Source organism: Aspergillus tanneri, assembly GCF_003426965.1.
Source record: "Aspergillus tanneri strain NIH1004 chromosome Unknown AapTan_2_pilon_pilon_pilon, whole genome shotgun sequence".
In the NCBI taxonomy this organism is placed as follows: Eukaryota; Fungi; Ascomycota; class Eurotiomycetes; order Eurotiales; family Aspergillaceae; genus Aspergillus; species Aspergillus tanneri.
In genome coordinates this window covers 1,231,279-1,256,395 of record NW_022984629.1, presented here as the reverse complement: position 1 = coordinate 1,256,395, position 25,117 = coordinate 1,231,279, and the positions used below count along the sequence as shown (strand labels likewise).

Sequence of the window (25,117 nt, the reverse complement as noted above, 5' to 3'; positions counted from 1 at the left end):
ATCACTACAATTCAGCTAATCAAACATATACAATACCTATAAACAGATCAAGCCTCGCATGCACTGTCAATGCACAAGAAAGAAGGCACCTACCAGGGGTAGCCAGCGGCAGCGTTGTCAAGCAGATCGTATCTATCAGATAGAATACCTACCCAGTCTAGATCGCCTTCGTTCGGGAGAACAAGCTGCTGTAAACTGCGTCGACAACCGGCTGGGCTGTGATCTGTTTGCCTCCAAAGAACCGTCCGTTCAGCCCTTTGATGGCGTTTTCGCCGCCCTGGACGCGGTCGAACTTGAGGTAGATATCGCCTTGCGAGTTCGGATCTAGTGCAATGTGAACAACATGGCCATATTTTTCTTCGCACTCAGCGCGGACGTCATCCTCCAGTTCCTTAATCCAGATTTCGCCCTCCTCCCTAGTATTTGTTAGCCTCAGCATTCCACATTCGACCATAACAAAAAAAGAACCTACTCGGAAGGATCAAACATATTGCGTAGCAACACACATCGACTCGCCATGTTCACGTTGACTGGCAGTGGTTTGCTTTCCGTTTTGGGGCGCAGAATCTTCTGTTTGTCGTCGGCGGCTGGCTCTGACGGTTCATCTGTTCTTGCAAGTTTCCTCATCAATGCGTCCCTACTATAGTTGTTGAAGTTCACACCGGCAACGTCTGTATCATCAAGCGCACTGGCTCCCGCTCCCTTCTCCGAGTCCCGGCCTCCCGCACGGTCGAAGTTGTTAGTGCCGCCGGCTTGCACGCCACGGCCTCCATGGCCTGAGAATGACGACCCCTGGAAATTCTGTTGGTTTGCACCTTGGCTCTGCAAGCGTTGCGCGGTTGACTCGGGGGTAAACTTATCGTTGCCAAGGCCAACGCGGATGGCTCGACCAGCAAGGTCAAATCCATTCATCTTTTCCAAGGCTTCCCGAGCCTGGTTAGGATCGCGGAACCTGCGGTGGTCAGCCATAAGGTTAAACAAAAGAATAGAATAGAAAGGAAGGAGGAGAAGGAAGAAAGAAAGAAAGACATACTGCACAAATCCATACCCCCGGCTCCTCCCAGTTTCATCCTTTTGCAACTGCACAAATTCAAGTTCGCCAAACGGCTCAAACACATTCTGGAGGTCACTTTCAGTGATGCTGAAATGAATATTACCCACATACAACCTGTGAAAAGGGGCAGCGTGATTTTGGCCACTGCTGGCTTCGGGGTTGCGAGCCTGACGGTTCTTCTCCGCTTCGGTCAACTGCGCGATAATGGGAATTCCTAGAAGCTTTTGTCCTGTAAGCTGGATAGCAGGGGCGACGGAGTCCTCGTTCTTAAATTCGACGTAGCCGACACTGAAAGTCGTTAGCTTCGCAGCAAATAAATAAATAAAAAAAAAAAGGCACTTACCCCTTAGACCTTCCACTGACACGGTCCTTGACAATCTGCGCCTCTTTAACCGGTCCGACCTTCTCAAAGAATGCGATTAACTCCTTCGTTCTCAGCCGGGCCGCGAGCTGCTGCACAAAGATGGTACGCCGGTCACGTTCATCCTCATTCAACTCGGGGGTTCTCTCCCGACTTTTACTAGGGCTGCGTCGGCGATTCTCCCGGTCCCGGCGAGAGCGTCGGTCCTCGTCCCGCTCTTCGCGACGGGAACGGCCAGAGGGTCGATAGTAGCGGTCATCATAGGGGGAGCGAGATCGAGTGCGGGCGCGTCCACCTCCGCGGTAGAAGTCACCCCCGGAACGGTTTTCATCCCCATACCGGTCGCGACGAGACCGACGGCGTTCACTATCGCGGCTCCTGCTCCTCTTTCTGCTTCTATGGCTTCCGTTAGCACTGCCACGTTCGCTTCTCGGGCTCCTCAAGTCTTCATCTCCATCGCCATCTCGCTCGCGACGCCGTTCGCGGCTGCGGTCACGACGCTTGCGATCTTTGTCTCGTGAGCGATCACGGCGGTCACTGTTGTCGGCTTTGGACTGGTCGTCTTGGTCGCGGGGGGGTTCCTGAGAGGGAGCAGCTGTGGACTCGAGTAGAGCCTCAACATCGAGACCTGACATATTGGTGATCTGCTGATAATCCCTATTCCCTGGGGAAACAAAAACAAAAAAAAAAAAAAAAAAAAAAAAACTGAATAGAAAGGGGAAAGGAGATCGCGTGGAGAGAGGATTTAGGTCACTTTGGCTTCGTTAGACTGGGTGACTGTAGTAGAGTCGTGACTTGAGCGAACCCTTCTATTTGATCTTTTTTTTTTTTTCTTTTTACTCCAGCTTTTCTTTAATTTTACAGAAGTAATGAAAGACTTATCAAGAGTGAGGTAAAGAGTTGGATATGACGGACGACTTCGCTGGAGAAGAACAGTAGTGGATGCTGCCCCGTTCTTATCCACCTCGAGGTGAAGTGAAAAGCAATTTAGGTCACGTGATTCTTGGCATTTGCCTCCATATTGTTTAACTTTTTTCCACCCTTGGGAGCCATACTTTAAGGCACAGGCTTGTGCCTATTAACAGAATTGGGATAACCTCTAGGAGATAAGCTCATTATGTATTAAGTAATGTAGTTATATACAGTCATGTAGATGCTAATTTGAGTTCAACGATGTCGCCAACACTCCAGGATTCATCAAGTCCTGCGACACTGGTTCATGATCCCAAGAACAAAAGTACTGTAGATGAAACCGATCCCTAAAACAAAGTGTACATATCCTGTCACTCTCTCAAGGAGCATAATAACCCACGATCCCAGTGTAACATCGTTGTTTGTGAGATACAATCAATGTTGAGCATAAGAGGAAAAGCGGGAGGCAATGCTTATAGAATAGGCTGGTAAGCCCCCTCATTGAGACTTTCCGCCTTTTCGAGACGGCATTTCAAGCTCCGTGCCAAAGACTCGATCCCAGAAACGGCTCGTGACACCAAATCCGTTGTCGAAGTCAGCAAAGTGGTGCAGAAGGTGATATTTTTTGAGCTCCTTGTAGTACAAAGGTAGGCTAGAAAACAGTCACAATCAGCAATGGGCCAGGGGATGTGAGAGATCGCATTACACTTACTTTCGATGATGGAGAAAGTAGTGGGTCAAGTCGTAACAAATGTAACCGAATACACCACCACAATATATTGACACAGCAGCGTACCAGTTGTAGAAGAAGATTGTATGTGCCAGCTTCCAGAACGGCGAGGCGAGAATAATGAATAGAGCCGGCGGCATCACCAGTCGATACTTGTCCATGGGCAGGTAGTGGTGAATTCCATGTAGAAGGAAATGGAGGGTTAGCCCCACGCGGTTATCAGGTAGGTATCTGGACATTGTTAGAAATGCATCAAAGACATGTGCATTGGGGACTATCATACTTATCAAGGTGAAACAAGAACCGATGGAGGAAGTATTCAATAAGTGTCCAGAGGAAAAGGCCGGAGACCCAATAAGTAGCAGCCGTTGTTCCCAGTCCAGAGAACCCGAGAATAGTCCCGTAAGTGACCGGAGGGAGCCACACAATCGGCACCACATACCAGGCCGTCTTGCTGAGAGGCTCCAGGAAATTACCAAACAGAGGGGCGGATTCTCCTCCTCTGTAGTGACGCGGACGATGAATCTGTTGCAAGTAGAACTCCTTGCTGAAGCCGCTGTTCCAAAGCTGCATGAGGAGTGGCCTATTGAGATCCAGGAACTTATGGGTCTGGAAATCTTTGGTGTAGTCTGTCTCGACCGACAAATCTTCCTCCCGAGACATACCTGTCGAGGCAAACACAGGCCGCGATGCCTCCGCTGATCCATTCATAGCTGCATCGCTGGAATTGGAGGCAACGAACCCGACCAGACTTTCCTCAAGAATTTCGTAGGCTGCCTCGGAATGCTCATGGGACACCGAATCTCGCAGGATTTCTTTCACATCTTTGCCCGCATATTCCAGGACCAAGTCACCACCCCCAGGATGATCATCCACGAAAGAGGTGACATCGTAAACTCTAGAGCCGAGTGTCACATAACAAGATTTCGGTGTGTTATGGGACTCAACCTCGGCAGGGGAGAACGTTGGCAAGGTTCTTCGAGACATCGGTATTTAGTTTCCCAAGTATAGCGCGAGAGGCGGAGGATGGGCGTACAAATGCGGGAAATGTAGTTGGACGGATCAGTGCTGAGAAAACGTAATAAATGGGGGGGAAGGGAAGAGTGGCGTGAGCCTCAAAGCACCTAGGGGAGTTGGCGGGTCCGATGGCTCCGAAGGGGAAAATTTCGTTGCAACAGGAACGAGCCGTCAGCGGTTTATCGGACATCCGCTTCAAACTACGGGATGGGCGGCGGAGAGTTGGCAAACGGAAACTCGGCCACTCCAGTAATTGTTTGGCCAAAGACCACGTAGAAATCACACAGCAAGCAGTGGGAGAGATTGTATTAAGGTTGTGAAATGCTGAGTGAGATATGCTGCAGATGCCTCGAGGGTGACTGAGCGGCGCTTAACTACTTTGGGCCCAACCCCTGATTAGTTGTCCATCAGCCTACGGAGTATTCTTTAGAGAATCAAAAAGTAAGAGCAAAGGCCGTAACGCCGTATGCATAACAGAGTGCTCCGGAGTATTTCAGTTCCCCGATAAGGCTAGCCAGGGAAGAAAGAAGACGTTGGGTAGCATGCTGCGTTATAATATCATTTGATAATGCCTGGTGGAATGATTCCCTGTTGGCAAGAACATGTGATGCTCAACCTTCTCATTACGAGATGACTAACACTCTTATACTGCAGGATCCGCTATTGAGGAGATCTTGGTTTCAGACACGGTAGCACTTAGCAGCGGGAAGTACTCCGTAGGTACTATACAAAAACATTGTCCCTAACTAAAGGATGCTCAAACTATGGTTGAGGATTTACATTTCCCGTGGACCACTTTTTTGGTTTCCGCGTATTGACACTTGATTTCTCCAGTCACCATATACTCCGTACTTGGATGTTAAATCAAATTCCTATTGGCTTAACTATGCATGCCCTTTGCCTTTCCCTGTCTTTCACTTCATGGCCCTCATCCTGGTATCTCCAATCCATTCTTGTCCCTAATCTCTTTACCACTATGTAATAAGATTGGATCATAGTTACCCACCTTATACATAGTGCTTTAGGTTTGGCCTTTAAGGAGGACCACTCATCCGGAAGAACTCGATTCTGAGACTGAATGGAGTACACTGATCGCATTGACCAATGGACAGAATACCAGCTGGAACAGTTATCGATCTACGTACGCCTCGGACCTGTATATAGCAGTCCAGGCGATTGCTTGTTGGATTTGATGGAGTAGGGCTGAAGGTCCATTTAATTGCACTGGGGATACAGCACTACCAACCTATCTACTACGTGAGGGTGGTACAGTATCATCAGCTGATCTAGATGAGAGATTATTTCGGCGAAGTAAAGGGGGAGAAGAAAATCCTTGGACTACACCACACACGGTTAGCACATAGTTTGGTTTGGACGACGGGAGTACTCCGTCGAACGACACCGTTTTTTTTAATTCAACAGCCACGCACAATCATCATCAGTGGTACTCGTATGTACATACTTCTTTTGATCAGATCCCTCAGTGGGGGGATCTACCCAAATTCCAAGCTCCACCTTGGGTCACGTCTTGGTGCGCCATCAAGGACGAGGAGGTAGTTACTCCGTACACATGATCATTAATCAGTCCGTGGTGCCTCCCATTGACGCTGGGACCGACGCATCGACCAGTTGAGCCGGTATCAGATCAGGATCGGGGGAGGGGCAACTAAAAGTGATCTTGTGAATCGCAAGTTGGTGAAGACAACATGCTTATTTTTTTCTTTTTCTTTTTTTTTCTGGTCGTGGCTAGACGGGCATTTATTGGGGCGTGGCGTTAATCAACTACGCATCCGGGCTGACGATGGCTCCGTGACCCTAAAGCATGAAGATGGAGTCATGATTGCAGAGGCAGTAGGCAACTCCGTCTGGCCTGGGAACGGTGTTTGTTGGCAGTGAATTTTTATCTTTTATTTTTTATTTTTATTTTTTATTTTTATTTAAATTTTATTTTTATTTATTTTTTGTTTTGATGGTTTCGGTTTTACGGATACCCTACCCCTCTTTCAAGGGCGGACGAGGGAAAGAAACCCTCCTGTCGACGATCGATGTCATTGTATCAACGTCGATATTCTAAGATATTGCAACGATAATACATCATACTGAACTTAACTTTATGGAGGGGAAGAATCCCCTCGAGATGCCATCGTCGTTTCGCCTGCGAGGTCTTGCATTTTATGACGACGCACAGTTGGAGCCCGGAGGAAGCATTCCGAAACAAGTGGGAATCCGATCGGCAAGTCACTGTGAAGATTCATTCATTCCTAGGCAAGACTACTGAAGAACTAAGGAGGACTAATGTATGCGGCCTATTTAATGGGACGCACATTGCTGGATGATTACTTAATCCGTCGGCGAAAAAACACCAGAACACAAGATTAATTTTGATGAACTGGCTTTAGGGTGTTGACCCCTTTCCGATCGATTCTACTACATACATACATACATACGTACGGACGGAATTTTCCTGTATCCATCGGTCCCCCTTCATCTACGTCTCTTGAGTTGGTGGGGAGATAAAAACAACCACACCTCCGCGCTTTTAATCTTTTAATGTCCCTTGGGTTGCGAGATCGGGTCGAACTAACTGTCAAAAAAGTGGGGAGTTTCAACCTGCTGTCAGTCATTGGATCTCGGCCATTCTCCTCAGTCTGGGACGGAGTTTCCTTTAGCCCCAGTCTAGCTCCCTCAAATCCGTCAACCTTTTCCCTGCTTATCTTTCCCTCTTAAGCTTATACGGTCAAGAGCGAGCGACCAGAGGTACCTATTTAAGGGGAAATATAATTAAGAGGAAAAAAAAAAAAAAAAGAGAGAGAGAGCGAAAAGAACGAAAATAAACTCAAACACCATCCCCCCTCTCTCCTCTCTCGTCTCTCCCCTCCCCTCTCTTCCTCCCTTCGACTGGAAGCCCGCTCCTTCTTCCACCACCCCCTTTCGCTTCATACAATATGGACACAACGACACCCCCGTCCCTTCCGGGGAATCGTATCAATGTCTACTTACAGACCCTAATCAAAGTCAAAAAGGGTTTACCATTCGGTCAACCCGTGTGTGTGTCACCTTCCCATACTATTAACACCACCGAAGGCCTCCTACACCTCGCAGCCCTGATCGGCCCACATATTGCCATTCTACAAGTCCATGCGGACATCATCGATGATTGGAGTTACGAAACGGCTTGCCAACTGACCTCCTTGTCTCAAAAATATGGGTTTTTGTTGTGGGAGAGTAGCCGGCTCCTCAATGCCAGCATTGATGTCATCGGTAGAATTCAAATGGAAACGCGAGAAATGCGGAATGAGATGATGGATCTGATTCGGAAGACATACACAAGAGGGATTGTGAAGACGGCATCGTGGTCCCCGATGGCCTCGGCCTGGTCGTCGGGTGTGCCGATTAACAATCAAGAGGCCGACTTGTTGATCCCAACCCTGAGAACGGCGGCTCGAGAAGCGGTCTCCCACACCCTGAAAACCATTCAAACGGAGATTACAACAGAGCGCCCGTTGTGCAGGCCCGAATCAGGAGCATCGGCGGACGAAAACGCCGCGGTATCTGCTCGGAAACAATCGACCATCTCCCTAACTCAGACGATCACTCAGCATACCGAGGACGTACCGCAAGACTCGCTCGAGGAGAAACGGAGGGTACCATCCATTCCAGAGTGCGGCGAGTCGACGCCATGCTCTGCAGAGGCCGGGATCCCGCCCCCACCCATCTACGCCCGGGGTCTGGTGTTGGTTCTCCCATCGATGACCCAAACATTATTCAAGCCGGAATATCGACGGACCAGTATAGCGGCTGCCCGCGCCAACCAAGACTTTGTACTGGGTTTCATCAGTCCTGACCCGTGGCAAGTAACTTCAAAGAAAGAAGACATGTTTGAAGACATCCCCGACGAAGACGACGATACGGCCCCAGGGCCATATTCGACGAACGAGGAGAACCCCCTGCCGTGTCTGAGCGTCTACTCGATCATTCCCTATCAACTGGGTGTCATGGATGGCAAAATCATCGACGAAGTCGAGGAAGATGAAGACGGGAAAGCGGTCGCCCCGTCGCCCTCTCAAGTCGAGCCCAACAATCCGATAGCAAGGCGGATCTTCTATATAGTGGAGCAGGCGTTGAAGAGTCGAGATGGGACCGACGAAGTCAACACGAATCCATACACGAACACAAAGGTGATGAACGGTCGCAAGCTCCTGCACTGCCCGATCATAGCGATACCATAAAATTCCCTCCCCGGATCTTTTTTGTCATGCTTAGCTACATTTCTCTGCCGTCTCGTCATGCATTCTAGATTTCCATTGCCATCTACCATTTTCATTTTGTCTTCTCGCCTGCGTACACGAAGTTCGTGTCCCGTCATATCCCTGAGCAAGGAATGAATCGTTCGTTGTGTTGTCATCAATTGCGCCTGTATGCAAAACAAGAGGTGATGCTCAGATGATGCATTCATATTTTCACGTTAGATAGACAGCTGGTCAGTTCTGTCTCATATAATAGCCAGGTATAATATCTATGGGTTTTAAAACATAACGAGACCAATTCATCATGGTCAAGATCGGTTGACGTGTTGTAGATAATCTGCTGATCCCGACCAGTATATCTCGGGTAGACACGGGGTACGACCAGGATCAGTTGAGGATACTCCGTAGCCCGACGAGGTTAACAGGGATATGTTGCATATTGACGATCCGCCCGGGTACATCGCACTTATGCAAGGTAGAAGCTTAGTATTGACCAGCAGTCCAGGGCCCCGGCCCTTCACAACAACTTTACTATAACCTCTCAAACCGGAACCTCTCCTTGCATATATGCCTGCCAGGGGACTGAGTCTAGTGGAATGGATAAAATGAGACATTGACGATCATCTTATCAACTGTCTGTGCTCTTAGAGTTAGCGTCACTCACCCCATGCATAATTCAAAGGTACTTACAACTCCGTACCTACTGGGACACGAGAAGATAGATACCCGGACAGAATGTGCAGTGATGTATTTTCATGGGCGCAAAGACACGGTGGAGTCGTGGATATGCATGGTACTTGACTAGCGTCTGATTGATTCCCACGATGCTTGAGACACACAGACAAGAATTATACAAACTCGAGTATTGCTGCATCGCCGGGGTAACCGATCTCAGGTATAGACAACCATCCCCAGGGGGGGGTACGAAATATAAATACACACCTGTGATGCGTTTAGTTCTGAGCTTGAATACATCATCCCATCAACTGGTTGCTGTCTACCACAAGTAATAAAACGAGCTTGTTCTGAGCAGACAGGATACACCTCACCTTCGACCCAGCAGTCAGTCCATCATGAAGCTCCAATATTTGATCAGTATCGTCGCTCTTGCTTTGACCGCGCAGGCAAGTAGCAACAGTACCAACGTTTCTAGCACTGTGAGTGAGCCTGTCTTGTTTTATGCTCCATAAAAGTGTCTGGATGCTTACGTCCATAGCATTGGAGAGACACTGCCTTGAGACACCATCCACGCAGTTGGTTGAATGCCACGGCTAAGGATGTATCGAAGATTGATAAACGAAATGCGACTGTCTTCCACGGCCTTAATAACAGTGAGTCATTGTACTGGACTCGCTGGTCCTGCGTCAGATGCAACTAACGCATATATCTCTGCAGATACATTGCATCAATAGCTATCACAACGGCGCTGGAGGATGGCACTGGAATGACGAATTTGATTGATTGATACTATAACCAGTAGTTATTTTATAAATGTAATGAAGGACAGGGCATGACGGGGTAATTTTGGGGGGTTATAATTGAAAATTCTAATCGACATGAATACATGTACCATGCTGAAGCCATAAAAACTTCTATAAAATATGAATCGAGAGACAGATTGTAGTTCTCCAGATGTCCATGGAGATGGTCACATGATGCATCGCCAATCGGGCATTGCCGTGCATCTGGAAAAAACCCCGCCATCACCGTCCCCAACTCGTTGTCTTGATCAGATTTAGCAAAATCGATTGTACATATAGCATACCGAGTGAAGTATTGCCTTCATGTCCTCCGAAAATTCCTCTGAAATCTTCGTGGAAAGCGACCTGATTGCCGTGATCTTTCATGGGCTGAAATAATCCACCTAGATGGATGCAGACTATCCTCCATTACCACATTCTGGGGAATCCAGAGCCTTCTCTCAGCCTCTGTCTCTGCGTGAACTAGCAGATAGTTCCCTATCTCCTTGTCTGGGCACTACCAATGATGCTCAAGTAGAGTTATACCCATGCACACACCTACAGGTCGCTGTGACAGCCATTTTGGAACATGGTGATGTGATTCTTGAGTATATCAGTCCGGATCACCTCTCGGAATCAGCCAAGCCCTATATTTATCGTTGGCAGGTGTCTAGCGAGGCTCTTGCACAGAACAGTCCCTATTTCAAAGCCCTGCTTGATCCCAACAAGTTCTCCGAAGGCAGACTCTTCATGAAACAGAAAACAGAGCATCGAGGGACAGCCACTGACATAGACGACGATGCGTCGAACCATCCACACCCTGACTCTGATGGCGAATCAGTGTGGAAGGACTTGCCAACAGTTCGATTACCAAGTGGTCATATTTCTCCAAAACTTGGAGTAGATGCCATTGGAACGTTTCTTCGAATCCTATCATTCGGCTCGTTTGATGAGGAAAAACAAAGGATTTTTGATTTGGAAATCAAATTCCAGCGTCCCTCTCTAGTTGCAAGGGTAGTGCAATTGGCAGATGCTTTTAATTCTCCGCATGTCGTCCGCGAAGCCTTACAAAGGTCCGCCTATGTCTATGGGAGGAAGCACTCGTTTCTCAAATTCGATGACTCCATGCTGAAGCTGGCTGAGGACCGTATCCGACAATCAATTTTTATAGCGAGATTTCTGGACGACCGCACAGTTTTCCAGATTCTAACACATACCCTGATCATTCTGGGGTCGAAGTCCTGGATAATGGGTCTTGAGCAGCTGATATCTCCACCTGCTTTTCCATGGTGGTATCTTCCGGACGGTTTAGAAGGTAGGATTACTCTTTCCAGCTCCTTTGCCCTTGTTTCTTTCTTCCCCTTCCCCCTCCCTTGTTTTTTTTTTTTTTGCCCCTGTCTTTTCTTTTTTTAATTTCAGATAGAACTACACCATTCCTCCCTATCCTATAAACATACACCTATCGCATATTAGAATACTAATCAGCCATCCCACAAATAGAAGAAATATACTATCGACGCCAATGTATCCTAAATACCATCACAGACCTACAAGCATATTTCCTGCGCGCCTTCGGTGCCCTAGAAGAGCCGGAAACAGAGCCCGCCACCCCAAAGGGACCAGGACGCGCCATTACATCATCTCGACCATACCAATGTCGATGCGGCTACGGCAATTCCAGTGCATGTGACATGTTCCATCTAGGCCAAATGACTCGGTTTTTCGCATTACGCACCAAGACCATATTTCTAGGTTCGAGCCTGATTGACCCAGAGTTTGATCTGGAAATTTTATCCGACGGTGTCGGAAACGTATCCGACCGGGCCCAGGCTCAGGCTCAGACTCAGTCAGTTGGCAACGGGGAACTACCACCCTCCACCGACATCACGGCCGTGATCGCCTCTCTTCGACAGTGTCCTGACTACCAGATCGATACAAACCATACCGGCTGCGGGGTCCGACGTCGGTTTATCCCGCCTCTGGATTGCATCGAGGGGCTAGTGGGTGATAGGAGAGGATTAGTGGGGATCGCATTGAAGCACTGGGATGCAAAAAAGTGGCCTCTTGCGTCGGGATCGTGGGCAAATGCGTCTCTTCGGAGAGCACTGGTAATTGATGTTCATTTTTCTAAAATAAGTGCAGTTCCTCGAATGTCGCCTGGAAGGTCTCTTAGTGGTTCTCAAGAAGAGAATGCTCGTTTGCTTTTTACAGCGAAGAAACGGAGCTGGGAGGCTTGACCTTATGCCGGGTTTATTACTGCTATGAAATATTTATCATGAGCCTTACGATTTACTGGGAATTATCCTTCTACGGTCATTTCTATTCATTTGAAACGCTTCGCATACCATATTTAGGCTAAACTAAACCAGCGATTGTCTTTTATTTTACTGAGTCCTCCAGATTCACGCTCTCATCTACTCTTTCCTAGAGGTTTATTCAATACATTGACTAGCATAATTACTACCAATTTATTCTACAGACCCGGGGACAGAGAAATCTCTGGAGAATTATATTCAGACGAATATTCCTGTAGTGAATATTGACAGATTTAGAACGCCTGAGATATCCTTGGGACTTTAGCCTTGTCGGTGTAAAAGTATATTTAAGAGATATGGACCACTGCCTATTTTTCTCTTCCCCTTCTTAGTCCACCTAGGCAATCTAAACAAGCTTCTGTCCATAGAAATGTATGCTTTGTGATACCAATTAGAGCTCACAAAGATCCCTTGGCTTTTTTTTGTGTCCGAACGATATTTTCCCAAGCATGATGCAACACTTCTTATCCTACTAACAGTTAACCCCATCTGTCACTGTCTTCAACCTACTTTTTACAACATCTAAGTACATATTCCTGCGAGGCCTGTTGCTTGAAATTGTATCAAAAGAATTAAGGATTCTGTGGTCATTCAAGAAGACCACATCTTTACGGGTTCTTGGAATCAACAAGGCGCTCCTCAGCGAACGGCGTATTACTGTTCTTATTCTTCTTTTTGGAGATATATCGAGCCTGCTAGTCAAACGAGAGTCATTGTGTCTTATATGTGTATCATTTCCAGGTATATACTGATATCTTACGCTGAATCTATCCAAGTCCCGCTGCGGGTTTGATTTGAGAATTCTAGCCCGGGATTACATAGTTCACCCCAACTGGGATATCAAGACCCTTAAGAGTTACATTAGTTACCCCTCGGTAGTGTTATTAGGACAGCGAGTTGATGTCCTAGGTCTGACTACTCTAGACGAGAAACTACAAGTCATCCACAACCTACCCTTTCCAAGCACTTTGAAGCAGGTGGGGTCGTATCTAGGTATGGCCTGCTGTTTTCGCCACTTTATCCATCGCTACGCAACCAAGGCCAACCGCTCGTCGATCTTCGACCTTAAAACCATACATTCTACTTCTGGAATCCCAGTCGGTGGCATGAAAGAGCACACAGGTCGTATACCTAGAGTATATCTCTGTGGTAGACTATCATCAGGCACCTATTCCATTAGTATGCTTTGTTAGGAATCAATGTCCGCAGGAAAAAGGAAGGAAATCACCAACCGTTGCGCAGCGGCGATGGGTGAGTTGCCACTTTTTGAGCCATTCTGGACCATGGGAAATATACTTCATAGGTTGTTTGCAACGGGGGATAGCTATATTGTGGCTAGATGAGGTTTTACTGTACTCCTATGCTCCGATTTGGTAGTCTTTGCACTAAGCCTATTTGGAACTAGAACCCAGTCCGTAGACCAATCAGCAGTCTGTTAGAAAATTAAGAACTTTATTTTGAGATTCCCCTCCTACCATATTTGGTTTAGTGTTCAATGAGTGTCTTTACCTTAATTACATAGTACTTTTCCATTAGTTATTTTAGAATGGCTTAGTGTGGCACGCTAATTCTTTAGCGCGGTGTCTGATCACAGTACGGGAGCACTACTACTCCGTACAGTAACAGACAAAATTTTGATTTAAATACCTAAATAATCAATTCAGCTAGTCAAGAGCTCTGAATGAAGCCTTTCAGTATTTCGTATACCCACATAAATGGTAGGCGGTAGGGGGTGAAGCGGGCGGTCTGGTTGGGGGGAATTTCAAACATTTTTCATCCCACTGTATAACCGTGTTTTACACTGGTTAACTGTATTACATAAGGATGTCGGGTCGGGGTGGTCCCGCAAACGCGCAGCCAGACCTAAATAGGTTCAGCGTAAGGCATACATGTCTGGACATGAAATCGTGAATGTCTCCAAAGTGCAGACATAGTGACATTACCTAGTTACATACAATCATTTCCCTGGATAGCTACTATTAGTAGAATAGGTAATTCTATTCAAGTCGAATCCAGTGCAATGCACAGTTCAAAACTCCCATATACCCTCCAGAGAATCAACATGAGCCGGCCACACCAACAATTCTCTTCAAAGACGGGTTTCAGCGCCGAAATCGCTCCAATCACCGAGGTTTCTTGCCTCTTTCTCATCCGAATGAAGCATACCGGTCGGCATCACCTTGATCCCATTCCTAAATGGGGCATCGGGAAACTCCATGAAAAGGTACGCCATATATCAATGTATATATTTAGATAATGCGCAGTTGATGGAAGTTCTTTACGCTCTGAAGTGGACATTAAGGGAAAGGATTAAAAAAGAAGAAATCTCAATGAGGTCTTCGATCAGATATATAAAAATCATCGTACTCCGATACATCTGCCAACCCCCAAAAGTTTACCCAAATATAGTATTTAAGTATGTCCCTGTACGGATCACCTATCAAATCTTCCTGCAGAAGCAGACCCACGGAATTAGCATGGCACCTCCATTATAGAGAATAGAACCGTTTCACTTGGTTTTTGGCAAGGTATAGAGCCAAGGACTGGCGGTTAACTGGATACCTACCTACCAGACTAACTGGGAGCCTTCGAGAACTAAACTCGGAAATGGGGAAATAGGATCCTTTCTGGCTTGGTTCAGGGTAAGGTCTAGATCCAAGACTCTGGCTATTAATTGGATATCCTCCATACTTATTGGGAACTCTTATAAAGCGAAACAAGGAGATAACAGGATACCTCCATTTGGAAGGAGTCTCGTCGGTAGTGGAAATGCAAAGAAGAAAACGGTGCATTGATTGGCCCGTTCGCGATTCTCATGTACATGCCGAATCTCGTCAAGACCTACTTTCAAATGTTCGAAGAACTGGGGAAGATCCAGGGCCTGCCGGCCAGGGCCCGGGGTACTGCCATCTTGGCCAGGGGAGTGTCTTTCACGCCAAATACGAACGTCACGCGCATATTGCCGTGGTTGTAGTCGTGGACCTCAGTGAGACTCAGATTAAGTCGATTGCGGCCGGAGTCAAACTGACAGGTGAACATGCTCTCGATCAGCCAGCTGGTGGCGTTTGATGTGGCACAGGGCGGGCGGGGAGTCGCGAACCGCTGACGGAGGAGAATTGGAGCAGGGCAGGGAGGACGCTGGGGAAAGTCAGAGCGGTGTGTCTCATGCAATATGTGGCGATATAATATATATCTGTGTGCTTTCAAGTGGGATGGATGCCCTGGCACCTTGAGTGGCATATATATAGATATTAGATTTTTATACAGGAATAACTTCAACAGTATATTGTTGGTTGCTAAAGATGTAGATTGGATACAAACATTAGTATACGATCCGACTATACTAGTCAATAGGCCTCTGAGAGAACTGTAATGTAAAAGAAAAATAATCGTTCTAGTTCATCTACTATAGTAAATCACCTTTAGGAGGCATTTGAATGCGTGTAACAATGGTCTCGTGTCTAGCGCGAAACGAATAACGATACCTAAAGAACGGAGGGTAAGCCACAGAGGCTAGAGATTTAGTAATACACCGCAATGTTGATCGGGCCTTACCATCACTGAACAGCGTGCGGATAATTAAGCTTTGTGCCCCCCCAAGTAGTCCCAGATTGAGTCCATGTCTATGTCACTGGGAAGGGACGGATCCTCGAACAGACCGATGCCCGGGTCGTAGTAAAATGCCTCATCGGTATACGAATTATGCGGAGCAGGCTCTTCACTCTGCATGCAATCTTGTGTGGTTGTCGTTTCCGCCGCGGGAGGGAAGGCCACAGTGTTGGAGGTGCTTGGAAGTTGTCTTGGTGGCATATAAGTAGGGTTAATCTGAGTAGCCGAACTCCATGGGGTTACTCGCTCGGGCGGGTCGACAGTGCTGTCCGCCGTGAAATTAGAGCCGGGATTATTGGGAGAGGCTAGTTTGGCGATCTCAATATCAATAGGCCAGTCGAGTCGCTGCAAGAAATAGTCGCAAATGCTGCGGACCTTCCCGGAGATCGTGTTGGCTTTTGACAAAACAGACAACCACTCCATTGACTTCTTTATAGCTCTCGAGATCATTGGGCCCCTGTGAGGAGCATGCTCGAACTTAATATTGGCTTCAATAAGAAGGATCACGGTGGCTTGCATAAGGAAGTGTAGTATGCACCACCATGGGGAGACCATATATAGTGATGCCGTATCAGGGGGCTCAGGCAGAAGCCGAATTACATGGCATGCGGACTCGACACAATCCATGGCGATTCTTTCTTTTTCATTTCGGTCTGCATCAGACGCGTCCCACTGCCGAAGACACGGTTTTGCGATCCTGCTCTTGGTACTGTAATACATAATAGAGAGACACATCCTCTCAGCCCCATAATTTGGGGAGGGAGTTGCGGACGTAAAATCGTAAGGCTTGGGCAGCTTCATAACCCAAGCCTCCACTTCAACTGATAACTCATCTATGGCAAACCTTACGGTTAACCAAGATAAGGCTGCCGTTTCGGAGCCGTAGAGCATGCTCGTTGCTTTTTTGGCAATCAATGCCAGCTTTGCAATCTGTAGGAAATATAAAGAACCACATGGGGGTACAAGGCTATGGCTGCTATAGCTTAAAGATTTCCGCTTGGCGTCAATGGCCTCCTTTGAGGATGTTTCTCTCGGTTTTTCTGGTTGGTCGGGGTTATGTGTTGAACGGCTCATTAGACGCACTACCTCGTCTTTGTGAAAATCAACCTCATCGTATGGAATAGGCAAAGGAGCTGTGAGCATGCAGTCTGGTATGCAAGAAGGTCGTCCTGTCATAGTGCAGAGATGGCTCTCAAGCGTGTACAGAGACCACCAAAGACGATATCTTACTTCCTTGGAGCTGTCAGGGACACTACTCCCCACGTTCCGTAGATGTAGCCCAAGGGCCAAAGCTTGGCGCACAGCGTTACCACAGAAGATCCATGCCCTAGAATGAATGACACGTGAGTGACCGAGGCCTTCTCTGCAATGGGCAGGAAATTTGAACCTACCGATTAATATGACCGAGAGCCATAAGGTAGAAAGATGCTAGCCCTCCAACCTGCAGTCCTTGTAGATCAGGGGTATTCAAAAGCTGATCATCTATGCTGAGAGCTTTGGCTCGTAGAAAGTATGCATTGTGATTGGAATTGTCGCTGCCCCATCCGCCTCCATAGACCAGGTAGGTATATCTCGATGCAATAGCAAAAGTCAGATTCAACACTGCAAGCCACTTGTTCCCAGGTTTCATGGATGGGTTGTTCATAAAGGAATGAAACTGATCTGTAAATGTTGAGACTCCAAGGATAGGAAAAGAAGGATGTACCGCAGAAAAGTACGTGTTGAAAAGACTGACGGCAACTTCATGGGACGGCAGGGCAAACATGTCAAGATCTTCCATAGGACTGATTTCTACATCGTCAAAATGGTAGTTAAACCAAGCAATCGGTTGGTGTATGTGGCGTGCGTTTGGGGATGACAAAGAATTAGGGTTAGATTGGCTGTCCTTGGATAGCCGGGTAATCTCTTTGTCAAGCATATGCATCCAGTATATTTCCGAACTCTGACCAATATATCCCGACGACCGTGTGAACTCATCTTTACCGAAATCCTCTTCGGTATAATCCGCCGTACGAGTTATAGCAGTATGTTTGCTAGAAGAAGGCGGCGTAGGGGACGGTTCCTGCATTAAAGTAATGAGGGGGGGGTATCTGCATATGCGGACTACATCACATTCATACCTCAGTCTGAGAACGTCTCACGACCTCTTCAACAGCGAGTCCGTGCCAACTGCCCACTGTTCGGAGCGCTCTCTCATAGTCACTGATTTTTGACTCTAGGTTGACCATCTGTCTTTGAAAAATAATCATGGGCGTTAGTACCACTTGATACAAGCGGGTGTCCTCGAGCCCAACCTCTTCGATTTCTCCTTTTTGCTGTCTGTATAGGAGCATGGCATTCCAGCTTCCAGGCAGTTCAAACAACCACTTGTATCACCAGAGCATTTTGTTTTCCTCCCTCTGCAGAATTCACATGCTCGACTAACATGCCGGCGTTGGGATTTCCCAGACACCCCATAGCCAGAGGCACCTGGCTCTACCAGCCTAGGTATGGCCATCTTGCCCTGCGGGCCCATATAAGGCTCTCGATTGCCTGACAGGCCCATTGAATTAATCTATGTTGAAGATAAGTTTGATGTTTGGATCAGGAAAAAAAGAATGATGGGGAGACAAGTTACTCTATGATTAATATCGCTGCGGTTTGTGCCCGAAGAAGGCAGATTGGGTAGAGCAGATGGTCGCTTCCCAGTATGGTATTGTAGGTGTGCCATTATGTGGGAAAACCGTGGAAGGGGCTATGAAGGGCCAGTATCCCTGACCTATGCGCAGCGAAAACATCAATAGCGGGTGGTGAAGATGACAGTCGAGGTTTATATAGTGATGCCAATGGGGCGGGCTCGAAAATAGTATTTTGGGTGTCATCATTCATGCTGCTTGTAGTTAGGCTAGACAAGATTAGAACTCATAGGTCATGTCGCCACACTGAACGTGGTAGACCAGCGCTAGTTTTCTGGAATACAATCTCATCGACGCCTGTCCGAAAATATAAAGAAGCCTCAATAATGAAATAAGAATTAAACTGACGGAATGAAAAGGCGTGGACGCTGGGGGTATCAGAACCGGGGATCCTGTTGAAGATTGAGGACCTGAAACGTAGCATTGCATGGTGTTCTAGACACATCAAAGCATTATAATTACTGGCAGATTGAGTTACTCTCCACAAATCGCGCGCGTTTGTTCGCCATTACTTCATCCAAATGGGTGGCCTCGGGGACCTGGATCCCTAAAGGGGCACTGAGAAGCTGGTGTGATATCAGATTGGTGAACACTCTGTCCTTATTGGTCTAAGGGTTGTGTCATAGCTTTCTGAACCCAAGTCTATGATATAAATCAGGTACGCCTCATAGATTGTTGGGAGGGGAAGTGGAGTGAGTTCGAGCCTGAATCTAGAACCCGTCCTCCTACCTTATGGATATAGACTGCGGACATATTAGGTGTGGCTAAGCTGCGCATGACTCTGCTCCCATGGTAGAGTTTCATCTTTTTCTTCATCTTTTTTTCTTTTCTTTTCTTTTCTTTTCTTTTCTTTTCTTTTCTTTCTTTCTTTCTTTCTTTCTTTCTTCTTTTCTTTTCTTTTCTTTTCAATTTTTTTCAAATTTTTTTTTTTTTCATGTGAACACACTAAGGCGGGTTGGCGTAGATGTTCCTTGGTAGGAAGACCCTGTGGGTAGTGCAATTGGTGAATAATACACGACCGATACCTTTGAGGTCTTCTATTTCCCATGGTCCGCCTTAGGATGGGCGAGGAGAAGTGTCTATATTGACGTCGTTATTTGATGATAGCTAGATGACCTAGTCTCGATGGCACCAGATGCATGTGTTAGGCAACATTGCTGACGCCGAAGAAATCAAGCGAAGACGGGATGAACAGGTGACTTGCTTTCTTGGTCACACCCAATAGAAAATCTCTCATTCCTTGATGCTGGGGTTAGAACTGGTATATGGACAAAAGACCTCTGGAAGAAAAGGAAAGAAAAGAAAAAGAAAAGCTTGGATTTGAGGAAATAAAATCGACAATCACACATATGGCCTTGTTTAACGGAAAGAAAAAAGAAAAAAAAAAATAAATATAAATAAATAAATAAACACTTTGTAGTACCTCCAAGGGCGATCCGAACGTCATTAGTACTCTATACACCAAAGACAAATTACTCAATAAGATAACTCTCTGCAATAGTCTTCACATCCTTGGAGAACCCAGTACTTTCCCCTTCCTCTAGCAACGAAACGTCGGTCACATCCACCTCCACAAAAGGATTGGCCTTGGCGAATCGTACATTCATGGGGAAAAACTCATTCTCGTCTCCGTCGCCCACTGATTCGAACTCGAAGCTACCAGACGCGTTACTTTCGTCCACTGTACCGATGTTCCAGTCCAAACTGTCTCCCGACACTTCGTAAACGGCGTCAAAGCTCGATACAGCGGGTTCCGCCGCACCGTATGGGATGGTGACGACAACATCGCGAAGGGTATCCGTGCCGGTAAGCTCGTATTCGACGGTAACGGTTGTTGAATCTGAGCCCTTATTCACCCAAACGGTGAAGGAGATGGGGAGAATGTCGACGTTATCGGATCCAGAGCTGGTAACACGCCAGCGCAGAACACCAATCGAATTATTCGCCGGGAATCGTTTGGAGGTGTCCTTCAACTGGATGGCTGAAGAGTTGCTAAATACAGCCTTGTCAACATTTGGGTGCGTGCGGAACTGGGCGCCGTGCGTTGGATTGGCCAGGAGGTCGAGTTTGAGCTTGGTAAGCGATGGATCGGTGATGCGGAGCTGGAGGTCACCCTTCACTTCGAAGGATTTTAGGGCACCTTCTCGAGTAAGCGAAGCAGAAATCGTTTCCGCGATGGTGACATGGATAGGCTCTCGGTCTGTGGAGAGAGAGGCACGGGCGGAGGGCACTTTATCGGCGACCGGGGTGGAAGCCTGCGGAGTCACCAAGGGGGTCGACTCTTCCCCTTCAGGACCCAAGTCACCGCGCACTCTTTCGTAGATATCTGTAGTCTTCGATTTCTTGCCTAGCTGCATGCCCTTTCCACGGGTTGGCAATGGCCTGGGGAATGTGGCTATCAGCCCCCATATGGTACCACGAAAAGGACGGATAGCAAGGAAAGCACGTACCTGGCAAACGACTTCTTCTTCTCCGCTTCGTAGCTATCATAGGTATCAGGCACGGCGGGACGTGCAGGGGGCGTGTAAACAGGGTAGGATGGGGCCCTGGGAGCTGCAGCACGACCGGTTCGAGCTGCCTCCTTCCGTTGCATCTCCAGTTGCTTGGCCTTTCTCTTGCGTTCCTCGCTGGCTTCGAGCTCTTTGTTCTACAGAGTAGCGAAACCAAGAAGTCAGTCACTTGTCAAGAATGTGGTCAGATGGAGAGACACATACCCTTTCAATGATCTCCTGGATTCGTTCTTCGTGACTTTCCATCTCCAAGAACGTCTTAATCTGCGAAAGCGACAGATTCTCCCGGTATCCTAGTGTCACCAGTTCGTCAAACGCGCTGAGAAGCTCAAAAGCATTGCGCAAGATTTCTCGTTCATCTAGACTCTTACAGATGCTAGTGGTGACTTGTGCAAAGAGGTGGAGGCTGTCAATGTCTTGCAAGATGTTTGATTGACGGTTTGTGATCAGAACGATGTATAGCTCGTCGAGGGGCTGGTAAACGAAGCGGACGTTGTCTTGCTCGACAGTAGTGTGCTGTGTACCGGAGTCCGCCAATTTCGGAAACGATGCAAGTAGAGCTTCGATCCTGGAGCGAGCAATTTCTCGGAACTGACGCGAAAGCACTGCCTTGCCCCCGCGGGTGCATATCGACGCTGCGAGGACAACCTGTTTATTTGTGTGTGATGGTGAGCAGGGGAGCTGTCAGTCAGCCATCAGAAAAAACCCTGACGTACCATGGCTATTTAGTAACGTTCAATGAATTTAGGTAGAGATGAGCAAATAGCGCCGCTATTCGGTGGGAATGATGGTTCGAATGCGTGGATGCCAGATATTCCAACTCCGGAGTCGCTTGCTGTTCTCTTTGTCCCCGTTGGTCCGTGCGCCGCGCTACCCCCTCGCTTACCGCAGCACAAGAAGCTTCATTCACTGCCAGCAACAACGCTTCTTCTGGTCGAGATTCATCCCCTTTTCTCTCTCCCTGAGCCTAACATCACTATTGACCAAAGTGCCCAGATATATGGTACTTATCTAGGTAGTCTATTCAGATAGTATTGGTCCAATTTTTTTTTTTTTCTTCTCGGATCAGACGGCCGACAAGCTGATTCGAATCCGTCGCCACCGACACAGGAACCTTTGTCACGCAGTGCTTTGTTCTTCTCAAACCGTTCATGCCATGACAACGGCACCCTCGATGGCGTTTTCCACCATGGAGCTTCCTGCTCTTGATGATACAATGGAGATGGCGTCCCCTTATCAAGGACACGCTGATGATTTTGACATCGATCTAGATGTGATGGAGGACCAGACTTCAAATGCAGACAGAGATATGATGGGTGCTGATGACCTCCCCGAGGCCACCGATAGAGCAGGATACGACGAAGATGGACCAAACGACGCAGATATGGCCGACGACGTAGTGGAGCCAACCATGGCCGATGCAGACGAGCAAGACCCGGAGACGAGTTATAGCATCGAGATGCACTATGGGCCAGAGAAAACCTACGAGGCGGAAATGTTAGAAGATGATTACGAGGAGGACATCGATGCTCCCGTCTCCGATTCCCAGGAAGAAGCTCCCCCGTCCTTTGAACATGTAAATAACCAAGTTGAACAAATTGGGCCGGTGGCGGAGAAAGACAAGGTTATTGCAGAAGACAACAATAGGCTCACTGAGGAGCCTCCAGTTGAAATACCAGTTGAACCCTCTGTTGAGCTAGGCCACACTCAACATGAAGACCTTGGGCCACAGCATGCACACCAGGATGATGAGAATTTTGACCAAGGATCCAAGACGATTCAGTCCGAAACGGCTAAAATTTCCGAAGGGAGCCACCATGATACTAACCAAACAGAGCAAACAGATTTCCAGGAAGCAGATCCTACAACACTTGAATACGATAACACGGCTCCCGAACAGTACGAAAATGATAATGTCGACGAAGTCCAACCATCGGTTGGAGAACATCAGGAGCCCGAAGATGAGAAAGTTGAATACAAAGAAGTTTATGAAGCCAGTGAAGAAGTCGAGCATGAGCATGATACTCATGATCATGTTTCTGCGTTGTATACGGTGAAGGTCTACTATCAGGAAAATGAGATTTCTTTATTCCCTCCTCGGGAAGGTGATTCTTCGGAAACTTTTTTCCTCGAAGACGAGAATCTTGCCTATGAACCTTTTGGGAAACTCTTTGGTTCTTGCCGTGAAGTGCTTCGCGAGCATGTTGAAGACAACGAAATCTTGATTATTGACATTGAGGCGCTGAATTTACAACTAACCGAGGCAAGTTTCTCCCCGTTGCAATCGTTAATAGAAATGCTAACTGTTTCTCAGGATTCCTCGCACATATCGAAAGTGACTTTGTATCAGATGATCGAACTGTATCTGCGATTGTGCCATAATGACGGAATTGATGAGCCGGAAGCTCTCTATCTTACGCTTAGTACTAAACCGACTATTGCCGCTGAAGTATCCGATCTTCTTGCAGCTGCCAATCAAGGAAAGGGCCTGTCTGAGATCCATTCGTGGGATGACTATCAGGAAGTAGAAGCGGCTTCTCCGGATAATTTCCAAGAAAGTAACCACGACGAAGGCCAGGAAAGGCTGCAGCATAATGTCCCGGAAGTTGAAGATACGCATCAGTCTGAGGCACAAGAAGTTTCTCACGAGAACCCTAGTGTTCATTCCCCGGATGCTGTGGAGAGTCACAAGGGTGAACAAGAACTCGACTCTGGAGCTGAGCCCACTCCTGGCAAATCCGAAATTGCCGAAGAGAATGTTGTAGCGGAAGTTACCGGATCCGAAACTCTAGAAGCCCACAATGAAGAGCCCCATGATGACAGAGCGTATGGTTCTGAGCAGAGCACAGAATCAACCGGCACTATTTCTCCAATGCCTACAGCTGATGTGATAGGCGCACAGCAGTATGATGATGGGATTACTAATATTCCTCATGAGAACCCGACCGATCATGTTGCTCACGGTGATCATCAAGAGAATGAGGACATTGGCGACGAAGGTAGTCTGGAAGTCGACCCGGCGGTTTCTGCAAAACCTGAAGACCTCCAAGAAGCACAGCATGATGCTATTAATGAAGTCCATGATAATAATGCCCCGGATCCTGTTGTGTGTGAATTTCACAAGGAGTTATCGGATGAGGATTATGAGTCTACTCATCCTGAAGACAACCCAGGGATCACCCAGGACCATGATGACTATACTAAGGAGACATTACCCGAGGATGATGGTGGCCCTGCACCTGAAGATTCTGAGCCTGCATTGGATAGCATTACCTCGGGTATCCCAGCTCAACCTCCTACGGAGCTAGCGGATGACTCACTAGATATCGCAGAGGGCCTGCCGAAGAGTCCTGCCGAAGGCGCCATATTGAACAAGAATGTCGAAGCAACTATCAATCCCTTTGCCCAAGCGGATGAGGAAGCAGAGCACGCCACGTCGGTAGAGCTTCCCAAGGACGAAACCGAGGAGTTGACGTTCGATGACGAGGAAGAATTTTTGGACTTGGGCATTGCAGATGAATTCGACTTCGCGGATGAAGAACCAGCCATGCAATCACCTGCACCTGCGCCCACCAAGCGGCAACGTGAACCAGAAGACGAAGTTGAACTGGTTGAAAGTCCCACTCCGGATGCCAAACGTTCCCGGTCCTCATGATCTCCTCGTTGACCTAATTACTTATTTTCCATCCGGCCTTTGTCCCCAACTCCCTCTTCACACATTGTCCCGATATCTCATAGCTGCATCTAACGTATCCAGCATTTCTATACGCTGGTGCCGATTGTTCTTTTTGGCCAGTTGTTAAACTTCACTAATCGGGATCTGAACCTCAGTCTATCCACAGTGGTTGGACAAATCTCACAGGCACGCTCCGCTAAGACTAGGTACGTATCTTCTACATCCCTTCCAATCATTTCTAGCATGCAGTATACCCCAATGTGTACCTTGTATGCATCACCTTGGCCCGACCAGGTGCAGTTTGTAAGTCTAGGTTTGTACTTTATGGCTCCCATGGGCCTACACGCTTTTTTTTTTTCACTCCCATATTTCCTTTTTTGCCCCTTGAACGATACCAAGTATGGCGATTTCTCGGTGTTCGGGGAGTGCTTTACCTATGTCTTTCCGATGTATGTTCGATACCAAAAAGAAAAGCGCTATATCCCAGAGAAGCATTTAGCGCCGGCGTGATGGTTGATTTAATTGTCCTGTCTTCTTGCCTGATCTTGGGC

General features: G+C 47.5%; 9 protein-coding genes across 9 annotated transcripts; 5 read left to right on the top strand and 4 right to left on the bottom strand.

Moving 5' to 3' along the window:
* Window positions 1-157: 157 nt before the first annotated feature.
* ATNIH1004_000384 (putative RNA splicing factor (Pad-1)) lies at window positions 158-2,050 on the bottom strand (the record flags this gene model as incomplete). Its single annotated transcript, XM_033565100.1, has 4 exons — window positions 158-416; window positions 473-952; window positions 1,034-1,342; window positions 1,398-2,050. The coding sequence occupies 4 exons, from the start codon at window positions 2,048-2,050 to the stop codon at window positions 158-160; spliced, it is 1,701 nt and encodes a 566-aa protein (XP_033430857.1).
* Window positions 2,051-2,825: 775 nt separating this feature from the next.
* On the bottom strand, window positions 2,826-4,044 carry SCS7 (fatty acid alpha-hydroxylase; the record flags this gene model as incomplete). The annotated part of the gene is made up of 3 exons (XM_033565099.1): window positions 2,826-2,979; window positions 3,040-3,288; window positions 3,341-4,044. The coding sequence occupies 3 exons, from the start codon at window positions 4,042-4,044 to the stop codon at window positions 2,826-2,828; spliced, it is 1,107 nt and encodes a 368-aa protein (XP_033430856.1).
* A 2,975-nt stretch (window positions 4,045-7,019) lies between these two features.
* On the top strand, window positions 7,020-8,303 carry ATNIH1004_000382 (uncharacterized protein; the record flags this gene model as incomplete). The annotated part of the gene is made up of 1 exon (XM_033565098.1): window positions 7,020-8,303. The coding sequence occupies one exon, from the start codon at window positions 7,020-7,022 to the stop codon at window positions 8,301-8,303; it is 1,284 nt and encodes a 427-aa protein (XP_033430855.1).
* A 1,091-nt stretch (window positions 8,304-9,394) lies between these two features.
* Window positions 9,395-9,786, top strand: ATNIH1004_000381 (uncharacterized protein; the record flags this gene model as incomplete). The annotated part of the gene is made up of 3 exons (XM_033565097.1): window positions 9,395-9,478; window positions 9,538-9,652; window positions 9,734-9,786. 3 exons carry the CDS (start codon window positions 9,395-9,397, stop codon window positions 9,784-9,786), a joined length of 252 nt encoding a protein of 83 aa, XP_033430854.1.
* A 319-nt stretch (window positions 9,787-10,105) lies between these two features.
* Window positions 10,106-12,018, top strand: ATNIH1004_000380 (uncharacterized protein; the record flags this gene model as incomplete). Its single annotated transcript, XM_033565096.1, has 3 exons — window positions 10,106-10,156; window positions 10,190-11,096; window positions 11,327-12,018. 3 exons carry the CDS (start codon window positions 10,106-10,108, stop codon window positions 12,016-12,018), a joined length of 1,650 nt encoding a protein of 549 aa, XP_033430853.1.
* Window positions 12,019-14,158: 2,140 nt separating this feature from the next.
* Window positions 14,159-15,165, top strand: ATNIH1004_000379 (uncharacterized protein; the record flags this gene model as incomplete). Its single annotated transcript, XM_033565095.1, has 2 exons — window positions 14,159-14,320; window positions 14,809-15,165. The coding sequence occupies 2 exons, from the start codon at window positions 14,159-14,161 to the stop codon at window positions 15,163-15,165; spliced, it is 519 nt and encodes a 172-aa protein (XP_033430852.1).
* A 510-nt stretch (window positions 15,166-15,675) lies between these two features.
* On the bottom strand, window positions 15,676-18,250 carry ATNIH1004_000378 (CeGAL family transcription factor; the record flags this gene model as incomplete). The annotated part of the gene is made up of 4 exons (XM_033565094.1): window positions 15,676-17,032; window positions 17,097-17,767; window positions 17,826-17,933; window positions 18,131-18,250. The coding sequence occupies 4 exons, from the start codon at window positions 18,248-18,250 to the stop codon at window positions 15,676-15,678; spliced, it is 2,256 nt and encodes a 751-aa protein (XP_033430851.1).
* A 1,602-nt stretch (window positions 18,251-19,852) lies between these two features.
* On the bottom strand, window positions 19,853-21,609 carry ATNIH1004_000377 (coatomer subunit delta; the record flags this gene model as incomplete). The annotated part of the gene is made up of 4 exons (XM_033565093.1): window positions 19,853-20,762; window positions 20,831-21,027; window positions 21,095-21,538; window positions 21,607-21,609. The coding sequence occupies 4 exons, from the start codon at window positions 21,607-21,609 to the stop codon at window positions 19,853-19,855; spliced, it is 1,554 nt and encodes a 517-aa protein (XP_033430850.1).
* Window positions 21,610-22,046: 437 nt separating this feature from the next.
* On the top strand, window positions 22,047-24,545 carry ATNIH1004_000376 (uncharacterized protein; the record flags this gene model as incomplete). The annotated part of the gene is made up of 1 exon (XM_033565092.1): window positions 22,047-24,545. One exon carries the CDS (start codon window positions 22,047-22,049, stop codon window positions 24,543-24,545), a length of 2,499 nt encoding a protein of 832 aa, XP_033430849.1.
* Window positions 24,546-25,117: the final 572 nt, after the last annotated feature.